The sequence below is a fragment of the Triturus cristatus genome, chromosome 8 (assembly GCF_964204655.1).
Source record: "Triturus cristatus chromosome 8, aTriCri1.1, whole genome shotgun sequence".
NCBI lineage: Eukaryota > Metazoa > Chordata > Amphibia > Caudata > Salamandridae > Triturus > Triturus cristatus.
In genome coordinates, this window is record NC_140591.1 from 863,811,516 (window position 1) to 863,835,728 (window position 24,213).

The 24,213-nt window shown below is 41.1% G+C and overlaps 1 protein-coding gene across 1 annotated transcript in view; it reads right to left on the reverse strand.

Moving 5' to 3' along the window:
• Positions 1-24,213, reverse strand: part of LOC146805186 (uncharacterized) — a 927,200-nt gene that overhangs the window by 755,526 nt on the left and 147,461 nt on the right. The window contains exon 2 of the mRNA XM_085620476.1: positions 16,073-16,199. Within this exon, the coding sequence (XP_085476602.1) occupies positions 16,073-16,114 (42 nt within the window). The 5' untranslated portion in view covers positions 16,115-16,199. The remainder of the gene's footprint in view (positions 1-16,072; positions 16,200-24,213) is intronic.

The following is a 24,213-nucleotide window of genomic DNA, read 5'->3' on the forward strand; positions in this document are numbered from 1 at the left end:
TGAGGGCCGTAGAGGGCCCGCCCTTTGCCCGGGCTTAGCCCGGCACATGCCCGCACGCGTCCCGCGTAGCGGGCCTTGCGCTGATTTTATGCGCCTCCTGGCGCCGTTGGTGCGTGCGTGCTGTGCGCCGCCGCAAGTGCTGCCGGGATTCGTAGTCCCGTTCTGCGGCGGCGCGGGATCTGGCTGGCAATGACTCTTGGCGGTGGCGGCACAACCGTGTACTCGGTGCGGTCTCCTGGTGATGGCAGCGATCAGGTAAGCTCTAATGAGTGTGTTCCCACTATCGCTTCCTTAGCTACGTACATCTTAGTTGCACGGCCCAAAATCTTAATGGGAGGTGACACCCATTTTGTGTCATCATAAAGCCTTATGTACCACACAAATATGATTGATTGTGTTTCGCACTCCAAATTATGGGTCATTATGAAAGAGATTTGCATTGACGCATTGATAATTACTTTTAGTCGTCAAATGTATGTCCAAGCCACCACTTGTGTTCATTATGGCAGGGATGGAGAATGCGCAAGGCTTTTTAAATTAAAACCGGGTGTAAGACAGGGTTGCATCCTTGACCCCTTTTTATTTTCATTATACACCAACGGGGTGCAGGCAGCCTTGATGGGAAACTCGAAAGATGTACCTACCTTTAACGCAGCACTCCTCCCAATACTGCTTTATGCAGATGATGCTGAGTTAATTGCAAGAACTGGGGTGGTGCTACAGAAACTTATAGATGCCTATTCCAAATTCATGACTAGTCTGGATCTTCGTGTCACTGAAGCCAAATCCTTTGTATTGGTAGTAGGCACACAACCGAAAAACTCCCATTGTTTCACAAAGGGGCTCGTAGATTGGCAGTGGTGGATATTTTTACTTACCTAGGGGTTGTGTTTGCAAGAAAATATAATTGGTCAAACATGGGGGATAATAGGACCCTAGCTATGGAGAAAAGTGTCAGGGGTATCTTCATTAAGAAGCTGGGTTCCAAGAATATTGAGGTAATAAAAAAGATGTATGCCGCATCATACGGGGCGGGGGTGTGGGGGATGGTGGCAATTGATTAATTACAAAGAATAGAGGATAGCATTTACAAAAGATTACTAGCACGCCCATGTAATTGTGAAAAATGTATTTGTCACGCTGAGCTAGCATATATTTCAGACATAGTGAGACTTACTCCGATTATGTTATGACACTTGATCTGGAAGGGAGACACGGTTAGCGTGACCCAAAATATTATCATGGACAACCTGGCCATATACAATGTACATAAGATAACATGACTGCAATACGTGAAAACAACATTGGAAAGTCTGTGTTTGGGGTGTCTTTGTTAAACGTTCCAGTTGTAGATCTATGTCCAAAGAAAGAATTAAACAAATATTCCTAGATAAGTATGCAAGCGACCCAGCAGAAACAAGTCACACTAAAACCTCAGTAAAGCATGCTTGCATTGTGAAAAGCAGGGGTGCAGTTCATCCCTGCACCCTGTGGCTGGCACCCTAAGGTGCCTGCCACCGGGTGCAGGGATCCACAGAGGGGCACCATAGGTGCCCCCAGGCAGCCATTTGGCAGCCTTGCACCCATGGGGTTCTACTGGGGGCCCCCAAAGACAGATTCCGACTGCCTTTTCGTGCCGGAAATACCGGCACGAAAAGGCAGTGAAAAACTGCCATCGTACTCTCTCAGTCGTAAAGAGGCGGCCGGGGGAGTACTGATGTATTTCCAGATGGCGGATGGGCTCTCCGAGCCTGTCGTCTGCCATCCGGAAATCCGAGTCGGATTTGGTGGTGGTCACATCCTGATCGGGTGAGCGGCACTGCCGCATCCATGGCGTATGGTCCCGGTTTACACCAGGATCGCGGACGGACTCCAGTCCATCCTAATGAGTGCCTAAACTAACCCCCTTGCTAGACTACTTAGAAGACACTTGGGAGGGAAGGCTACATAGGTCAGAACACCGTAGACAACCAAAGTTCCAAATACCCTGGTGGAACGTCTATGATAACACTCTAGCTCCAAAAGCTAAAACTAACAAAGTGGTGGAAGGATGGCATGATGAGCTAAGGCTAGAGCAATCCCTAACTAAAATCGGCCCTAAACTTAGTAAACAAACAAAAACAATGTATGAATACCCACAACACAAAACCCGACTATTTCCAAACAGCAAAGGGCTAGAATACCTGGACATGATTGCTAAAGCTATACTCTAAACAAAAAACTATGCTAAACATCATCAACATTTTAAAATCACAAAAAATGTAAACAACATAATTCTATTTTTTTTTATTAATAATTATATTGGCATTTAAAATTTAAAAATGAACACAAAATATGACATAATATATTTATTAAATTAAAAAAGAAACGGACAAACCAATGTAACAAAAAACATTTCCCACCCATGATGATAAAAATAACTTAGTTATATCGTAGTAGAGGATCCTCAAAAACAAAAAAATCTGCAGTAGATGAATCGAAAGACAAATCCATTTGAAAAGAAAGCCCACAAAAAATGCAAAAATGTAACTGTGGAAAAAATGGGTCCAACGACGCAATCCTCTCAATAACAAAACCCTCATAAACCCAAAAAGTAGCTGAAAAAAATGCTTCAACAAACACGAAAAATAAAAGGAAATGTAAAAGTAACTTCTTTTAAAAAAAAAAAAAATGTTTTCCTTTTAACAAAAAATAAACATGTCATTAGCCCCATCCATTCATGAAACGGGAAACCTTTGAAGAAAAAAAAACACCCTCCCATAATAACATGTATAAACCCACACACATTAATATCAACATTAAATACAAGATAATAGAATTAAACAACACACAACTAACACTACATATCACTCTACTTCTATCCAACACTTCGTCAAACACATAAAACACTGAACACCAAAAATGAACAAATAATATCCTAACAAATCTAATTACACTACTATTACCTTGCCCCTACCCTAAAACTACCCTATTACTAAATTAAATTAAACTAACCTTAATCGACGAAACACATCTCTTAACCGCGAGGTTCTGTCTTCCAAAATGACCTTAAAACAACAGATAGACAGAAACAAAACGGGTGCGTAATAAAAACGAAAAAAGACTAACTCCCCATAGAGAAGAACGGAGAAATATTGAAAAAATGCAAAACAATTAAATATATATTTTATGTTAAAAAAAATACAGAAATTAATAAAATAGACATTAAGGGGTCCATTAGGATAATGGGCGGATTGCCACTGCCCATATGGCGGTGGAGATCCGCCCGCCAAAAACCTCCGCCCGCTGCAAATTTCCCCCCGCCACATTACCATGGTGGGGGGACCCCGGCGGACGGGAACACTGTCCTCCGTTTTCCGCCGGTAGTCAATCCGCCCGATTGCCTACCGGGCGGAAAAGCAGTTTATATGGTGGCGGTGTGGTAGACACCGCCATCCATATTAAAATGCAGGCGGGGACCGTTGCCGCCAAGGAAAGGCAGGCGGTTTTTGCCATTGGGGGCGCGTAGCGAGCCCCCAGGAATTCTGGGGGTGGGGGGGATGCACCCCCTGCAGGTCCATGCAGAACATGGCAGGCACCACGCGGTGCCTGCCACGTTGTGCATGGATGTGCACGACATGCCTTCTTGGCATTGGCACTGCCCGCCGCAATGTCAAGTATGCAGGATGCACCCACCAGTGTAGCGGGCGCATCCTAATACCACCAATGGGACCCCCGCACCGATGGCGGGTGGTCCCATACCCCGAGAGGATGTGGGCGGACAAAGTCCTTCCGCCATCTGAATTACCCTCAAAATATTTTATTATCAAAAAACAAAAAATATAATAATTACTATATATTTAAATGTATGGGTGTTGCATATACTGTTAATGTGCAACCAATATGAATATATTTAATTAAAAACCATAGGTTAAAAAATATGTTTGTTGAAAAGATTGTACATTAATTTATATTTTTTAATATTCTTTTATTACAAATATTCAATATACTAAATAATGTACAAAATTACATACTACATATTATGTAATTGTCCAAAATAATATATAAAATGTATTAAAAATGTAAAAAGAAAAGTACACAAATGTTTACCTTTTGTCATAAAAAATAAAACTGTTTATAATTAAAGAACTAAAAATATATTTACTATTACATGACTATACTTCAAACAATTTACAATTTTTCAAAACTGTTAAAAATAAATATGTAAAAATATATTTTTAATTTTGCAAGTGTACATAAAAAACGTATGTTAAAATATATTATAGTTTATAATAAATTCTGAATAAAATCAACATTTCTAAATCATGTTTGTAATATTGTGAAAAATGATATAATAAAACCAAATAAAAACAATTTAATTATGAACCAAAAAAACACGTGTTTGCAAATAAAAATGTTAACAATCAAAAATAACATGTCTCCTTTCTTATTTCCATGCACATATAAACTCTAAAAAAAATACATAATAAACAATAACAAATTACTATTCCTAACTCCAAAACCAACTAAACTCAGGGAACGTGCTGTGGAATAAACCGCAAAAAATTACTATTCCAACTCCAAAACCAACTAAACTCCGGGAAAGTGCTGAATAATAAACCATGTTAAATTACTACTCCAAACCCAACTAAACTTAGGAAAGTGCTGAATAATAAACCATAATGAATTCCCATTCCAACTCCAAAACCAACTAAACTCAGGTAAAGTGCTGGATAATAAAGTAAAAAAAACTTTTCCAACTCCAAATCCAACTAAACTCTGGGAACGTGCTGTATAATAAACCCAGAAAAATTACTATTCCAACTCCAAAACCAACTAAACTTAGGGAAAGTGCTGGATAATAAACCCAAAAGAATTACTGTTCCAACTCCAAAACCAAATAAACTCGGGGAAAGTGCTGGATAATAAACCCCCAAAAATTACTATTTCAGCTCCGAAACCAACTAAACTCAGGAAAGTGCTGAATAATAAACCATAATGAATTCCCATTCCAACTCCAAAACCAACTAAACTCAGGGAAAGTGCTGGATAATAAAGTAAAAAAAATCTATTCCAACTCCGAAACCAACTAACCTCAGGGAACGTGCTGTATAATAAACCCAGAAAAATTACTATTCCAACTCCAGAACCAACTAAACTCAGGGAAAGTGCAGGATAATAAACCCAAAAGAATTACTGTTCCAACTCCAAAGCCAACTAAACTCAGGGAAAGTGCTGGATAATAAACCATAATAAATTACTATTCCAACTCTAAAACCAAATAAACTCATGGAAAGTGCGAGATAATAAACCCCCAAAAAATAACTTTTCCAGCTCCAAAACCAACTAAACTCATGTAAAGTGCTGGATAATAAACCCCAAAAAATGTCCTATTCCTAACCCCCCCCCAAAATAAATGAAAATACTACTTAACAAAAACATTACAAATACACAAATTTAAAATTATTTGAAACCCAAAAAAAAGTACATTTATTTAACCAAAAGTAAAAATGAAACACAATTTTTAAAAAAGAATTGTCACAAAAATTGAAAATAAAATGTAAGATAAAAAAATATTACTAATTGTAATTATGTAAAAAATTATAATACGTAGGGGCCGATTCCGATCCTGTATTTTTTTTGCCCACCCGACTCGTATCGGTAAATTTTTCCATACAAATCGTACAAGTCCCGTCAGACCCGCGAAGCACGATTCGTATGGGAAAAATACAACTTTTCCCGATCCGATTTGTACAAATCGGATCGGGAAAAGTTGTACGAGATGGACCCGGACACTTTTCCATACAAATTGTAAAAATGCAGTCCGACTGTACTACTACGATCTGGACCGGTTTTCCGATTTACGATTTGTATGGAAAACGTCCCGTACACGGGGAATGCCATTACCCACTACGAAGCGAACTTTGTACGACTCGTATCCCGGGAAAAGTTGTTCCCGGGGTGCGAGTTGTACAGGGGTACGAGTCGTACAGGCATACACCCCCGTGCGTTGTGTATGTACGGTGCGTACCCCAACATCGCGTACCCCAACATCGCATACCCCAACATCGCGTATGTACTGTGCGTACCCCCAACATCGCGTACCCCAACATCACGTACCCCAACATCGCGTATGTACGGTGCGTACATACGCGATGTTGGGGTACGCGATGTTGGGGTACGCGATGTTGGGGTACGCGATGTTGGGGGTACGCACAGTACATACACGATGTTGGGGTACGCACCGTACATACACAACGCACGGGGGTGTATGCCTGTACGACTCGTACCCCTAGGGACTCTGCTTTTACAGCTGTTTTTGGCTACTGTAAGGAAAGAGCCGTACGGAGTGCCGTAGGAACGAATCGTACTTGCTGGGCTGGAAACCGCTGCTGAAATACATACAGACGTCGCGTGCAAGCTGTTCCGGATCAGAATCGTTGGGTTATTTTAGCTGTATGGTCTTTTGTACGGTTTGTATGGAAAGAGGCTTTCTGTACGAATCGTACTTCCTAGGTTGTAAGAAAAGTTTACCGGGTACGAGTTGTACGGGAAAAACGCTCCATACAACGATTTGTACAGCCTTTTTCCAGGAGTGGAATCGGCACCTAAATGTGAAACGCCCTTCTCACAAAAATAAAAATACGTGAATATTAAATTCTACATTACAGCAACATTTAAAAATTCAAATATTTCCAATTCTTTTTTAAACTACAAATAATGAGAAAAAAATAAAATATTTTTTACATTAAATTATAAAATATTAAACTAATCATATATATTTATTTAAAATAATTATAAAAAACATTTTCTAAAATATTTCACACAATTTACATCAAAATTATTAGCACCTGAAAAAAATCTAAATATTTTTAAATGTAAACATTTAGGGGGCCATTACGATGAACTGTAACGGTACACGGGACCAACCGTTAGAGCTGCGGCTGTCCCGCTATGGCAATTAGGCTTACACTGCCACGGTGGCAGTGGCATCTCACATATATTGCATTGCGGTGGGCGGTGCTGTAAGTAGCACCCGCCACAATGTAATATATGCATGTTGTGCATTGGCATGCACCGCGTAATGCCTGCTACCTTGTCCATACCATAGGTACCCCCCACCGCCCTGGGGTCTTGCAACTGGTCCCCAAAGCGAAAACCGCATGTCTTTCCATAAGGCATTGAAAATGCCACATACTAATATGGATGGCGGTGCCTGCAAGGGACCGCCACCATATTATGGGCCTTTTTGCCTACTGGCGGAAAAGCGGCAGACGGTCTTTCCGTCCGCCGTGGAACCCCCCCGCCAAGCTAATGTGGCGGGGGGTAAAAGGCCGTCCAGTGGGGTGTGTTGGCGGGTGGATCGCCCGCCATGTTAATGGGCCCCTTACATTTGTTTTTTTAAATTATTTATATGTTTCATAAATATTTTTCAGGAATATTTATTTTTAACCAACATTTGTAAATTACTCCCCACCCTTATCCCCTATACACTCAACATCCCTCTACTAAATTTGTACATAAAAATAAAAAAATATATACAAATGTAAATAAATATTTTTAAATTACTCCCCACCCTTATCCCCTCTAAACTCAACATCCTGCTCCTAAAAATTAAATAAAAAACAAACACTTTAATAAAATATTTACGAAAGCGACATTTTTACATTACACAAAAATCAATATTTTTAACAACGAAAAAACGTACCTCGATATTTTACACCATCGATATTCTTCGCTCGATATTCATGCAATTCGATATTTCTGTGCCGATATTCTGTCTATGCACCCGTTACATCCGGAGTTAGATTTTGTGGGAACTATATACCATTAATGATGGGCTTTCCCTAGAATATTTATTCGTTAAACTATCTGTATGTCCATGCGGTAAAAGGTCAGTCCAGTTCGACCACATATATTATTTTTTGTGTGTTTTTAGAACTCACATAGGAAAAGGTACATTCTCCCACTTCTACGAAAATACCATTTCAAACAATGCTAACATGTGTTTCATTTTATAAATCAATTGTCTAATCCCTATGGTTGTTATAGTACAGCATCGTTTTTTATTGTCCTCCTGGTTTACTAGAAGGGCCTTGACAGAATGGGATAGTGAAGTATAAAAGGGAGATAACTCAGATTAAGATCAATAGCACAACACATTGTATAGCTTTGCGGGGATTTGCCTTTTTAATCATTGGATTTTATATATATTTTAATTATGTTTTATGAGGCATGTAATATGATATACACAAACATTTGTACATTATACCTGATTATTAAAAAAGCTTCACAGATTGGGTCAGTAAATGATAAATGGAGATTCCGTAGATCAAGATCGAGGTCACAAAGCACAGGTTATTTTAACCATCGGATTTTATAGATTAATTTTTAGGTCTGTCGTAAGAGGCATTTTATATGTATGTACACATTTATGTCAGATGGATTTATTTTATCTAATGTACTTTATATGCACTGGAAACAATGCGAAATAAAGATTTATGATGATGATTAATAAAATAACATCACAAACTAATGCAAGTTAGACAAGGCAGGTGTTACATGATATGTCATATTGACTTTTATCAGAAATGTGGCAGCAAGATTTTAAATAAGAACTTGCAGATTGCCTATTTTGGCAGCACCAGATAGATTGCATCACAGAAATCAAGGCAGGAAGAGCCATGCATTAATTGTAGATATCTTTAGCGTAAATGTAAATAAATTCAACATTTTCTCCAAAATAGAAATCTGGAGGAAGTAGCTTTGTGGACCAGGATATATCTGAAGATTCAGAGATAATCTGAAACACCTAGATTCCTTCCTATATGAGAGATGAGTGGAGCTGAGATTCGTATGGTCTAGGTCATTGTAACTCAATAGGTTGCCAGTTGATGGTGCAAACCATGTTGCACATCTCTTCAATCAGTCCTAAAGGGAGAGTGGTGTCTGAATAAGAATAACTTCTTCTGGCAGTCAGAGCCACTACCCCATGAATTGGACCCTGGTCTCTGCGAAACAGAGGATCTCCTAGAGGAGACTTAGAATTATTATCCTGCCTTTGAGAGCATTGCCAAGCTGATGCTGCAGTGAAACCCATTTGCATTATCAGCTCTGGAAATCATGGCAAGTATTTTTATGTGCACTGGCGTGGTCCAGAGTCTCAAAAGTCTCCATGCTGTTAACTACTTTAGATGCAATAGGTGTATGAGGCATTTCTAGTCCCCAAGGAAGATTTTGCAGATGTATCATCGGTATTAGAAGATGACGGATTTGATTTGATTTTTAGATTTGTAAAGCGCAACGATTGCCCGAGGGCGTCTTGGTGCTTGAATTGGCTAGACGTAAATGAAGAGCAACGACGCCTTAACTAGCAGGACTCCGCGATCAGTTCACGAAAAGCCATGTTTTTAATGATTTTCTGAAGGCAATAAGAGAGGTGCTGTTTTTAATCACTAGTGGTAGAAGATTCCAGGTTTTTGCAGTTCCTATTAGAAAACTTCTGCCTCCCCAAGGTGCCTGTCTGTACCACGGTATTTGAAGCAGTTTTGACTGTGAGGATCTAAGAGTTCTAGGTGGAACATAGCATTTCAAATGTGATTTCAGATATAGGGGACCTCTGCCCTCGAGTGCTTTAAATGCAATACATTGCGATTTGAATATTATTCTTTTTTTCACTGGTAACCAGTGCAGCGCACCTAGTCGGTATGACACGGATTCATATTTCGGAATGTCCAAAATCAGGCTGGCTGCAGCGTTCTGTAAGCATTGCAATTTTTGTAGATATTGGGCCTGGATCCCCAAATAGAGGGCGTTGCAATAATCCAACCTGGACAGCGCTAAGGTAGTTACTAGAGTTTTTAGAACATTGGCGGGAATAAAGGAGCGAGTCTTCCTGATAATTTTCAGAATACCCCAAAAGGTGGCAGAGAGGTTATTGATATGGGTGTCAAAGGTCAGTTTATTGTCAAAGATCACACCTAGATTTCTGGCCTTGACGACAGGTGTTGGGCAATCTCCCAGGTTAGCCAGCCACCATTTCGGCGACCAGATTAAAGGGTTGGAGCCCAACAGCAGAACTTCCGTTTTCTCCCCATTCAGCTTTAGACAATTGGTCTGCAACCAGATGTTAACATGAGACATACAATTGTTAAAGCGATCAGCAGTCTTGTCCTCGTTGTTAGTCATGGACACGACCACCTGGGTGTCGTCAGCATAGGAGATCACGGAAAAACCATATTGCCTGATTATTGTGGCCAGAGGAGCCACATAAATGTTAAACAGCGTGGGACTCAGGAACGAGCCCTGAGGCACCCCGCACGGTAGATTGAAGACTTTGGAGCTGGAGCCGCCCAGTTCTACTGAGAAGGATCTATCAGCAAGATATGAGGTTAGAAGAGCAGTAGCAGAATCCTGCATGCCTAGCTCCACCAATCTGTCAATTAGTATTGTATGATTGACAGTGTCGAAGGCCGCGGATAGGTCTAACAAAATCAAGGCGGCCTTCCCTCCTTCATCTAGCGGTTTTCTAAGCTCCTCAGTTGCTGTAATCAGAGCGGTCTCCGTTCCGTGGCCCTCTCTGAAGCCATATTGGGAGTGGTCTAAAAGATTGTTCGAGGAAATATAAGAGGTAAGCTGGGTATTAAGTAATTTCTCCAGTACCTTCGATGGAAAAGATATTCTGGAGGTTGGCCGATAGTTACTAGGATCCTCTGGATCCAGATGGAGTTTCTTCAACAGAGGTAGTACGGAAGCCACCTTCCAGGCCTCAGGGAACTGTCCTGAAAGTATTACTTCAGAGAACAGTAAGCCCAGTTGTTCACTAAGTTTTTTTGGAAATAAGTTGAAGATTGTTTGGGGGCAAGGGTCTATTGGGGCCCCAGATTTGGTTGCCTTTACTGTTCCAATGATCTGTTCGCACGAAGGGATGGAGAAGGAGAAGCTAGTTTGTGGCATGCAAGGATCAGCCACTGACTTTGGAGATTTGGTAGAGGGAGGATTGCTCTTCAAAAATCTTTTATATACTGTCTCTACCTTGTTGACGAATGCCCGATCTAGAGAATTACAAAACTCCGGGCTGCTGTCTATATTGGATTTGGCCGGAAGCTTGGCTAGTTTTTTAACAGTGGAGAAAAGTTTACTGCTGGAATTCTTAGCCTCCAAGAGTTTTGCTGTATAGTATTTGCTTTTTTCCTCAATAATTAGCCTTTTATATAACGACATTGATTGAGCATATATTATTTTTGACCTCCACTGTCTTTCGGTTCTTCGACATTATTGTTTTTGAGTTCTTAATTTTTCAGAGAACCAGGGTTCGGATGGCTTTTTCCTTCTAGAAATGATAGTTTTTAAGGGTGCTGCGGTGTCTACCGTCTTTTTGACCCATGATGTCAGAGTATAAGCTGCTTCATTCGCATCTCCTGCCATCACAGGTTTGGTTTCCATTAGTGAAGTATGGAGAGAGTTAATGTCAATGTTGGCCCAGTCTTGGCACATGAATGCAACAGGTGTAATAGTTGTTGCTATTTGTTGCGGGCTAGCATTAATTAAGAAAATAATAGCTTTATGGTCAGACCAAGGGACTGGTAGCACCTCAGATATTTTAAGCATGGCATTAGAGGTAATGATGCCGCCCAGGGTATGCCCTGCAACATGAGTAGCTTCTCTGACTAGTTGTTCCATAGAGAGACCTGACATAACATCAGTGAGTTCGATAATTTTGTCATCAGCTAAGTTTTCTAAATGGTAGTTAAAGTCTCCTAAAACTGTGTAATCTGTATAGTTTATGCTGGCTTCCAGAAAAGGGCTTATTCTGTCCAGCAGGGGGGTCTGAGCCTTAGGTGGACGGTAAATTAACAGTCAATTTAGAGAGTAGTTGTTATTAAGCAGAATCTGGAATTATAAAAGTTCGCAGTCATGGGAGGTACCAGACGAGGATCCTGTTACTGATCTTCTTTGGCAATAATGGCTAGCCCCCATCCCCGTTTGCATGTCCTATCAGCTCTGGTGATTGTAAATCCAGTGGGAAGTGCAAGTGTCAGATCAGGATCGGAAGTTGCGTCCGACCAAGTTTCTGTTACAAAGACTAAATCAAGCTTATGGCTCTCAATAATCTCAGCCATTTCGGTATTATGTTTGATTAGCGAGCGCGCGTTAATCAGCATGGCTTTGATGTCTTTGGTAGCATGCGGATACACAGGTTTTATCAGTAATGACCACAGCTTACTTTTCGTAAAGCTAAATTGTAGTAAGCAATGCTCACACTTTTTTGTCTCCTTCAAAGGATCCAGTCTGGATCAGCAAGGTGTGGCCGGCCCTGAATTCCATTTTATTAGTTTATCTCGGGCGTAGGTGATTTTATTTGAAGGTTTAGGGTGATGAGATCCAGGGTTTCTGGGCCTAGGCCCGGGCCAGGCATGGACTGGCGCAGACGGGCTTGCCTTTGGCGGCCCGCCCGCTGCACGCGTCCGTTGCGCGTGCACCGTGCCATCTGGTCTTGTAGCATTCTTTCGCGCCAAGACCTGCCCGCTGACCCGCCCCACAATCCCAAGCATTAAAGCACCAGTGACAGGCCTAAAAACGCCCTCTGCACAACGGCACTTGCCGGGTCGGACCGTGGTGGCGGTGAATGTGCAAATATGCAGTGTTTTTAAAAACAGCAATATTACATCAGTAAAAGCGATGATCAGGTATAGTTAAAAAGAATACAATCGGAGCAGCTAGCAGCGCCTCCATCTTACATAGGTCTTGCCGCATCTACTGCGTGTGCGCCGAGCCTTCTGGTCTTGTAGTGTTCTTTCGCGCCAAGACCTGCCCGCTGACCCGTCCCACAATCCCAAGCCTTAAAGCACCAGTGACAGGCCTAAAAACGCCCTCTGCACAACGGCATTTGCTGGGTCGGACCGGGGCGGCGGTGAATGTGCAAATATGCAGTGTTTTTAAAAACAGCAATATTACATCAGTAAAAGTGATGACCAGGTATAACTAAAAAGAATACAATCGGAGCAGCTAGCAGCGCCTCCGTCTTATATAGGTCTTGCCGCATCTGCTGCGTGTGCGCCGAGCCTTCTGGTCTTGTAGCATTCTTTCACGCCAAGACCTGCCCGCTGAACCGCCCCACAATCCCAAGCCTTAAAGCACCAGTGACAGGCCTAAAAACGTCCTCCGCACAACAGCACTTGCCGGGTCGGACCGGGGCGGTGGTGAATGTGCAAATATGCAGTGTTTTTAAAAACAGCAATATTAAATCAGTAAAAGCGATGATCAGGTATAATTAAAAAGAATACAATCGGAGCAGCTAGCAGTGCCTCCGTCTTACATAGGTCTTGCCGCATCTGCTGCGCGTGCACCGATCCTTCTAGTCTTGTAGCGTTCTTTCGCGCCAAGACCTGCCCGCTGACCCGCCCCACAATCCCAAGCATTAAAGCACCAGTGACAGGCCTAAAAACGCCCTCCGCACAACGGCACTTGCCGGGTCGGACCGGGGTGGCGGTGAATGTGCAAATATGCAGTGTTTTTAAAAACAGCAATATTACATCAGTAAAAGCGATGATCAGGTATAGTTAAAAAGAATACAATCGGAGCAGCTAGCAGCGCCTCCGTCGTACATAGGTCTTGCCGCATCTGCTGCGCGTGCGCCGAGCCTTCTGGTCTTGTAGTATTCTTTCGCGCCAAGACCTGCCCGCTGACCCGCCCCACAATCCCAGGCCTTAAAGCACCAGTGACAGGCCTAAAAACGCCCTCCGCACAACGGCACTTGCCGGGTCGGACCGGGGTGGCGGTGAATGTGCAAATATGCAGTGTTTTTAAAAACAGCAATATTACATCAGTAAAAGCGATGATCAGGTATAATTAAAAAGAATACAATCGGAGCAGCTAGCAGCACCTCCGTCTTACATAGGTCTTTCTGCATCGAGGAGGAGGAGAAAGATCCTCATATTACGATTCAGAAATGTACCTACACGTATGTCAGCAGAGTCTCCGCACATATAAATGTAGATTTTAGTATTACATGTGGGAACGACACAGCGGAGTGGGTGGGAAAAGGGGCAGACATACTACTTAAGGGAATTGGATTAGGGTGGAGTAAAATAGATTTACAGAAGGTCAGGGAGGGGGTTTTGGAGGAGCATCACTCATCCACACACGTGTAGGCCAATTGCATTACTCTGGGATGTGAAGACATGTCCCTTAGACTTTTGTAGTAAGTTTACACTCAGGGTTTGTAACCAAAGTAAAAACATTTCTACAAAGTGTATGTAGGCCTAGGGTGTGTAAATAAAAAAATGGGCTTAAAATACAACTAGTATATATAATATTGATGAAAAAGCATTACGGACATGTTTAAGTTTGCTGAGTGCTCAAATACTGTCTTCATTTTCTTCTACCATCCCCCAAAAGCAGGGCAGTTTGGAGTTTTTCAATGCGCCATGATGACAGAAGTTGCCACTACCATAGTTATAAGATGTTTTAAATTGGTTTTCAACCAGTCTCCATCCATATGTTGTGGAAAGTGCAAAAATACAGTTATTGGTTTGGTGGTGCTAAGCCCCTGTCCAGAGGAGATGGATAAAAATGGGATGGGGGAAAAGTTAAATGAATCTTTGAGACATAGGGTCAGCTGCACTAAGCATTTTAACAACAGCAATATTACATCAAAAGCTTGGATTCTGCATTCATGATAGCTTAAAATGCTATTTCTTATTCACAAACCTATTTTAGAAGTTGGAAAAGATTTTTCGCTTCCTAAACTAGATTCTGAATGGACACCGATTCAGAGTCTGGAAGAGGCATGTTGTCAGTGTCCCTTCCAAACACCAAATCAATATCTGGTGTATAATATTTTGCAACTGAAATCTGGTAACCTGATATTCAACCAACGCCTCAAAGGAGGTTGTAACCCAGTCTCACAAGAGAAGGGGTCCCCTTGGGTCCCCTTGCCCTTTGTGAATATTGAAAAAAAAAGTTTGTTTAATAGGAGCCAGTATTCAATGGGATCCCTGCCTCCTTTTAAACACATTTTTTAAAAACTTTTCTTTTTAAAACTAGTCCCATTAGGAAAACAGGCTTCTTTTTAAAAAAAATTGTAATTGAAAAGAAATATCAGACATGGTGGTTGGCTGACCCCAGCAAGTCACCATCCCTATAATGGCCTCTAGGTGTAATTTGTGACCTATCTCATTAACATGCATGAGGTAGGTTGGATTCCAACCCACTAGTACAAAGGTCGGTTATTAAAAAATCTTTACTTGTCACAAAACCTGCAAGCAGTATTTTGCGGCCAGTTTTTAGTGCATCTGGCAGATAGCCCTACTCTCTGGCATTTTGTGACATACACTGCTGACAATTATCCGCATTATTGTGGTCAGACAAGCAAACCTAAAACTATAATGGCTGTTCTCTTTGTTATTCTTTATGTCACACTTTGAACAATTCCAGATTTTCACAATTTCAGAGAGCACGATTCTGAATTTATTTTTAAATGAGTGCATACACACGGGGTAAAAAGTGGAGATAGCAATGAAACAAGGGCCACAGTGTTGTGGGGGTCCTATCTGTGGGCTAACCTGAAAAAAAGCATAAAGTTGGTGAGTGCAGTTATTGTAAATGCTGCATGGCTGGTTACCATAAAGGGATAACACGTAATACTTTTTCATCCTCTATTTTATACCTTAATAGGAAAAAGAACAGTATTTTTAATTTCTTGTTTTCTTCAACATCTTTGTTATTGGAAAAAGCAGCCTAAAGCGCAATGCAAAAGTAGTATCCTATTTCATTCACCTAATTTGAACCTTTTTGTTGCTTGGCAAAAGGAACTCTAATCACAGGTCGTAAGAATACTGAATGCCCTTGCAAGGCTACTTTTTCATGCACACAATTCTGAAATGTGTAAACTAACAGTATACTTGTCCTTCTTAAAATGTTTCTGTCGCTCTCATCACCCCTCATACACTGATCACTCCTCACTCCATGCTTGTCTCTTTCAGGAATGACGCAGAATGAAAGTTTCAAAAGTGGCACGCTCTCCCTTTCCCAAACATTTCACAGACTTGCAAGTGCAAGCAAATGTCATGAAAGATATAATATCACTTACATATTGTTTTGTCATTACAAGTAATTCTTCTTCCACCTCCATATTTACTTTAACTTGACTCTCCAATTCTGGGTTGTCATCTATTGTATTCAACGAAGGGTCTCCTTCTCCTGGACTTGAATCTTTGCTATAAGAGGCAAAAGGAATAGGAAGTGAATCTTAGGTGGCATTAACATTTATGTAACTAAGATGAATAATTGCCACAAAGTGTGCTCTTCTCATGAACGCACATCAGTCCTTCCTCCTTGATAACATACCCTTTGGATTATACTTTCTGTACTCACTGGTATGTTGCATCCAGACTCTGGTTGTCTGCAACAGCTCCTTTATTACCAATTAAAAATTCCTCTCTGTCAAAGCCAGTGTTTTTGTTTCTTGGCCATATGGCTAGGTGTCCTGACAGCTAGTTATTTCCCTGAATCTTCTACAGACGAAAATCGATCTTATTTGGCACATTTGCAAACACGGTCTCTCAAAGAACATAGAGGATATGTACAAGGCAGTGGAGGAGGGAGGTGTTGGCCTACGTGGCTTAACACCTCTCTCCTCCACTTCTAAAACGCAAGGCTGCACCATCTTCTCATGAAAGCACATCAGTCCTTCCTCCTTGATAACATACCCTTTGGATTATACTTTCTGTACCCACTGGTATGTTGCATCCAGACTGTGGTTGTCTGCAACAGCTCCTTTATTACCAATTAAAACTTCCTCTCTGTCAAAGCCAGTGTTTTTGTTTCTTGGCCACATGGCTAGGTGTCCTGACAGCTAGTTGTTTCCCTGAATCTTCTACTGACGACAATTGATCTTATTTGGCACATTTGCATACACGGTCTCTCAAAGAACATAGCGGATATGTACAATGCAGTGGAGGAGGGAGGTGTTAGCCTTCCTGGCTTAACACCTCTCTCCTCCACTTCTAAAACGCAAGGCTGCACCATATTTACCACAAAAAGGTATAGACTGCAATAATGAGCCAGGAGGCTTATTGCCCAACGGTGGGGGTCAGCAGAAGCCCCTAGTCTTATTAAATGGAAAGCTGGATATGACAGATGCAGAATGCTTTAAAAAACTTTTTACAATGTGCTTGGCTTTCTAAGAAAACACCACAAAATCTGTGGTGGATGGATAGAATATTGTGGTATGCCTGATTAAGACTCAAAAACACAAAAGTCCCTGTTATTAATCTAAAAGGCCTACGGTGTTGTCCTTAACCAAGTGTCAATTGTTCACAAGCTCGATAGATTATCTTAAAAAAAGACTGTTATTCTATATCAATCTATTTACTGAAAGGATTTACCCTACGATCTATCTTAAAATCACTGTATATTGTATATGCACAAAAAAACCTTTTGAGAAACTTATTAATTAAAAACAAAATCATTTATTACATTTATAAAAAATAAATTATACAATGTATCTCTACCTCCCAGGATGGGTTACGCTCTTTAATAATCACAAGAAGAACTAATCATCATAATTAAAAGTCATCATAGTTAAAAGTCGACGCAGCGTTTCGGTGATATTCTTAATCTTTCCACCTTCTTCAGGACTAAAAAGTTTCATCAAATCTAAAATGAAAGATTTTTTCTATTTTTACCAACTTATTACTCAAAAGTGCAATTTACAGTGTTATAAATATTCAATACAGTACTTGTTTTCATTGATTACATACTTCTTAACCTATCACAAAAACCTCTTATTTATTCACGCTACGTTCAATAAATACTCGGAACAGACACTTGGCTATATATTATCTTGTTGTTCTTGACAATCCTATACAAAATAAACACTTTTAAGTTGTACAAGCATATCTCCTGCTCAAGATAATAATACTTTCAAAATAGAAGGTGAAAACACATACCTCATCTTAGATTGAATAGACGTTAGAGTAGACTATCCAAGGGGGATGACCCTCCAAATTTATATTTTCTGCCTGCTGGTTATTCAGCCTATAGTGTAAAGAGGTACCATTCTTTAGTGTATCATCTAATATCACTGTTCTTTATTAAACATTAAAGGGACAATGCTGGCGTACCTTATTAATAGTTGAGGTAGTACATTTTATCCGCAAAAGCCACCGTAAATGTATTCATTTGCAGAGTAAAGACCACTTTTAATCATTTGTGGACTTTTTCTCTAAAGGAACATGTAATGAGATAATATTTGGATAATCTCTTAAAATATAGACACAAACTGGTTTGAGAATTATGATCATATTAAATTCCACAGAAGTAATAAAGGTTCCTTTAAATAACTGAGACTTAGGAACAACAAAGATATATAGGGATATAAAAGTAATGATGTATTATGTTCATTTATACATAGGTTCTTACAGAATCAAGTGGAAAGAGAAGATACATTGAGAGTAATCACTTCTCCTGATCAATTTAGTGGCATTTCCTTAAAATTGAAGAAAAGAAAAGGATTTGTACTCTACCAAGCCTTGTGGTGAGCAGTGGATACTAAACTTTAGACAATTAAAAAAATGTTTTGAGTATTCCCTGCAATCTTTTAATAATGAATGATGCTTTCTTATTACATGTTCCTTTAGAGAAAAAGTCCTCAAATGATTAAAAGTGGTCTTTACTCTACAAATGAATACATTTACGGTGGCTTTTGCGGATAAAATATAATACCTCAACTATTAATAAGGTACGCCAGCATTGTCCCTTTAATGTTTAATAAAGAACAGTGATATTAGATGATACACTAAAGAAAGGTACGTACCTCTTTACACTATAGGCTGAATAACCAGCAGGCAGAAAATATAAATTTGGAGGGTCATCCCCCTTGGATAGTCTATTCTAACGTCTATTCAATCTAAGATGAGGTATGTGTTTTCACCTTCTATGTTGAAAGTATTATTATCTTGAGCAGGAGATATGCTTGTACAACTTAAGTGTTTATTTTGTATAGGATCGTCAAGAACAACAAGATAATATATAGCCAAGTGTCTGTTCTGAGTAGTTAGTGAAAGTAGCGTGAATAAATAAGAGGTTTTTGTGATAGGTTAAGAAGTATGTAATCAATGAAAACAAGTACTGTATTGAATATTTATAACACTGTAAATTGCACTTTTGAGTAATAAGTTGGTAAAAATAGAAAAAATCTTCTTTTATTTTAGATTTGATGAAACTTTTTAGTCCTGAAGAAGGTGGAAAATTAAGAATATCACCGAAATGCTGCGTCGACTTAACTATGATGACTTTTAATTATGATGATTAGTTTTTCTTGTGATTATTAAAGAGTGTAACCCATCCTGGGAGGTAGAGATACATTGTATAATTTATTTTTTATAAATGTAATAAATGATTTTGTTTCTAATTAATAAGTTTCTCAAAAGGTTTTTTAGTTCATATACAATGTACAGTGTTTTTAAGATAGATCAAAGGGTAAATCCTTTCAGTAAATAGATTGATATAGAATAACAGTTTTTTTTAAGATAATCTATCGAGCTTGTGAACAATTGACACTTGGTTAAGGACAACACTGTAGGCCTTTTAGATTAATAACAGGGACTTTTGTGTTTTTGATTACTGATACCCCGTCCCTTTGTGTGGTTCACATTGGGGTAACTCCCCTCTTATTTATTTTTTTATTTTTTATTTAAAGAAACCTTTATTGCACTTCAAGAAGATACAAGCATGGGCCTACAACCACTGGGGCCGGCCGCTAATGGGCACAGTAATCATAAACACAACGCCATACAGCCATGTCAGGTCAAAATCAACAAGCCCCCCAGAAATCCATAGGCAGTGTAGCAAGCAGCTGCTGTAGTCCACAAGCAATCAGAAACGACGGTTTTATATTTTAAATAAAAGACAAAAATACAACATCACACACACAAGGCAATAAGAATCATGAGTAACAGTATGTGCTCCCCGGGTCGGGGGGATCCACGGATTCGTAGGGAAGGGAAGGGGGGGGGGGCGGGTGGCAGAGAGAAAGACAAATTTGATACTTCACACAGCCATAGAGGAATGCGCGGGCTAGGGAGACAGAGCAACATCAACTTCCTGTGTCAGTGGTGGGGCGCAAATATCTCCACGATAGGAATTCCACGGACCCCACACCTTAATCCATTTCCTGGGCTTGCCTCTCGCTACATACACCGTCTTCTCTCTGAACATGCGCCAGTCCATATTCTCCTTCCAGACCGAGACCGTGGGTGACCTCTGGGAACCCCACAATTGCGCAATGTCACGCTTCGCCACCATATATCCCAAAGTCACCCACTGCGTCTGCGCCACATTATAATCATTCGGCTCCCAAACATTCAGCAAACACCTCCTAGCCTCTGGCAACAAAGCAACATGCGTGACCTCCTCCAATACCGCATGCACCCGATTCCAGAACCGAGTCACCTCCGGACACTCCCATAGAACATGGAGGAAAGTACCCAGCAATCCACACCCACGCTTACACATACCATCCACCGAATAACCCATACGCATCAGACCGGGCCCCGTGACATACACTCTATGGAGTATCTTCAGCTGGACGAATCGAAGGCGGGCCGGGATAGCCACCTCCTTCGGGGAGGCCACCGCTGATACCCAATCCTCATCATCCAGCTCCAGACCATCCGCAATCCATGCCTCCCGCAGATGGGTCAGCAAGTCCGTTCGATCGTTAATAAGCTTTTTATAGATCAAGGAAATGGTACTGTCGGGCACATACCCATCTAACACTCTATCCTCCAACGGGGAGTACTCTGGGATAGCCGCAACATCCGGAAACACTGAACACAACGCATGATAGACCTGGGCGTACCGGAAGTACTCCCTATCATTCAACTTATATTCCGTTTTCAGCATGTCAAACGTTTTAAATTTCCCTTTCGCCCAGAGATCACCCACCTTGCATATACCAATCATATCCCATTTCTCAAATCCTTTCGTTGTCCACAGACAGCCCAGCCGCTGAGAGGCATTCAGCGGTGTCGCCCGAGTTAAGCGATCCCTCCACCCCATCGCAGAATTCGCCGCATGCCACACACGCACCACGACTTGCGTCGGGCCTGTCAATCGTGCATCGGGAGACACCGAGTACAGTGCCCTATTGTAATCTCCACCCGGCAGTAGCAGTTTATCCATCTCAAAAGCCGGGTTCAGGGCAGGTCCGTACATCCCGTGATTCACCGCCGCCAGCTGGGAGGCCCAATAATATCGTTTGATGTCGGGGAGGGCGACCCCCCCATCATACCACGGGAGTGTCAACTTGGCAAGAGCAATCCGCGGCCGCCCGTCCCAGAACAATTGCAGCTGAAGACTCTCCACCTCACGGAAGTAACGGGCCGGTACAACGTCCATCGTATTTTGTAAAGCATACAAGAAGCGAGGCAGCGACATCATTTTAAACAACGCCGCACGGCCGAGCGGCAAGATCGGCAGCCGTCGCATACCCGCAACGTCGGCCTTCAGGTGCCAAAGTGGAGGGAGAAGGTTCCGCTCATAACGGGCCACAGGGTCTAGTGTTATAAAAATTCCCAAATACTTGAACCCCCTTTGCGCAATTTGAATAGGGCAACCCCGCGGAAGGAGGGGAGCCTCTCCCGAGAGGACGTACACACATGACTTAGCCCAGTTGATAACCAGGCCAGAGTTGCGACCAAAAGAGTTCAACACGTCCACCAATACGATTAACGATTTTCGAGGAGAAGTGAGATACAGGAGAATGTCGTCTGCGTAAAGGGAGACCCGGTCCTCAAATTCCGGCGTCCATCTAATGCCTCGCAACGAAGGGTTCCATCGCAGCCAAGCAGCGAGAGGTTCCAAGGAGAGTGCAAAGAGGAGAGGCGACAGCGGACAATCCTGCCGCGTACCTCTGCCCAGCGTAAAGGGCGCTGACTCCCCTCTTATTTTTGATGCCTGATTAAGACTTCACTTGTCTACTAATATAAGAGACTGATTTGCTGACACCAAAGGAAGTCACCTACTGTATACTGTAGAATCATGTACAGATATTTACATGTATGAGTGTCAGAAAATACATACCATTATGGTTCAGCCAAAAAATAAGGAAGGTACCTAGGCACAAAAATCCAACTATACAAAAATATTTATCTAATTCAAGTAATTAAAAACCTGTAAATACATTAGGTTCTCATTATTAGAATGAATTTACACAGAATCAAATTTCTTCGTAATTGTTATGATGCATCTTATATTAAAAAAAAATATTACAAAAACCGAACCAAGTAGACTACTCATTCATACTTCAAATTACTTAAAAAACATGTTGGAGTGACTACAAATGAATGTGAAGCATACTCTTCATTCGAATGTCTAATCCACTTTTCATGTTTGTGAGTATCAGAAGATGCACCAGTCTTGTTATTTTACAAAGTAATTTAATTTCAGTAAAAATGTCAATATAACAGTTTATATACCTCACCCTTGATACTCACTAATGCATTGACTGATACACTGCACACTTGCTTAAACTCACTGTCTAAACCTGTAGAAACTGACAATAATTCCAGTATATGACCCTCACCTATGCGCTCTTTTGCAGAAACAAACTTATTTAGTCTCACTAAGCACCCGCTCACTACAGCTTAGCCAAAGTCCTCACTCATGCACTCTTTTATATCAATACAATCATGCTTTCATTCACTGTCTCGCCAAACACACACTCACTCCAACTCACCCTTGCACTCATTCACTAATAATATACTTTTGCATTTACTCACTGTTTAAACATGAACTTACTCGCACTAACTCAAGCACAACCTTCACTCAATCACAGAAACGCAATGGCTCACTTTTACAACAAACACTCATTCGCACAAATCCATCAACCAGATTCATGCACTCACTCTCATTAACACCGTCAGGCACATGAAACATGTAGCAGAAATATTTCTTCACATTAACAAAAAAGAATGCCCCCCCCCCTGCAGCACATTATAGTACTTACCCCTGGTATTAGCAAGCACTCACACTAGCGCATGTGTGATCCTAATTTTGCACACACACTAGCACACATGTGATGCTAATCCTGCAGTCAGATCTGGTTAATCAGATGAAAGCCGAACAAAAAAGAAACTGCCACCCATCTATCATTTAGCATGATAGAGGTGACTGAGAAGGAGCAGAAGGAGCAGAAGGAGTGAATAGCTGAGAGAGAGGGCGCAGCAAGAGGTGGGTATGATGAAGCAAGGGACAGCAGAAGTAAGAGTTATCAGAGATGAAAGAGGGGAGCGGAGCATTAGGATGTATTGAGGGCTGATTGAGATAACTGCTTCAGTTGTGTACTAACCGATTGCCATGTACACACTCCAAAACACTACTTTCACTCAACTGACTCTCCATGTATCACACCAGCTCACTAATGACGTTCAGTCACAACAATGCATTCATGTACCCACTCACTATTTAACCACGCATCCTCGGAAAACAGTAGTCACCCGAACCCCCCAAGTCTTAAACAGTTTTTACTGAGAACGGAGAGCTTTGTAAATGCACACAGTTTAGTAATCAATTCATTCATAAAAATAAGCAATATCGAATAAGCAATGAAGATTAAAGTCATTTTACTCGTACCATTAACATTCTTTAAAACTTGGCCCATATATTTCATGCAGTTGCCTCCTGCCCATCCGAGTTTTATCGCTTAAGATTGTTGCTTCCAGTTTAGAGTTGTAACACATCTGCCCACCACTTATATCCGTAGCGGATACAGGGTTAATACAATCATCGGCAGTACAAAACGTAGCTATTGTGGTATCTGTAAATACTATTAAGTGCACTATCAGGGGGTCGATTCACATCAGTGCCCACCTGTGTAGCTTCACCGATGTAAGCATCCCACTCATGCACTCACTCTCATTAGTACACATGGATTCACTTACTGAAAACTGTCCTCCACTAGTTCAGCCACAACTACCTCTTCTACTATCACATCGATAAACATATGCATTCATAAATTCTTACCAAAAACGCACTCACCAACTCACGCGATACTCATTCATGCACTTGCGTATACAAATGCACTCTTGCATTCACAGTCTCAACATGCAACACTGACTCAAGTATGACATTAACTCATGCACTCACTATGACACCCATAACCTTCACTCACACCCTCACTCGCATCAATGCACACGGGCATTTTTAAAGCACATCTAAAAAATACTT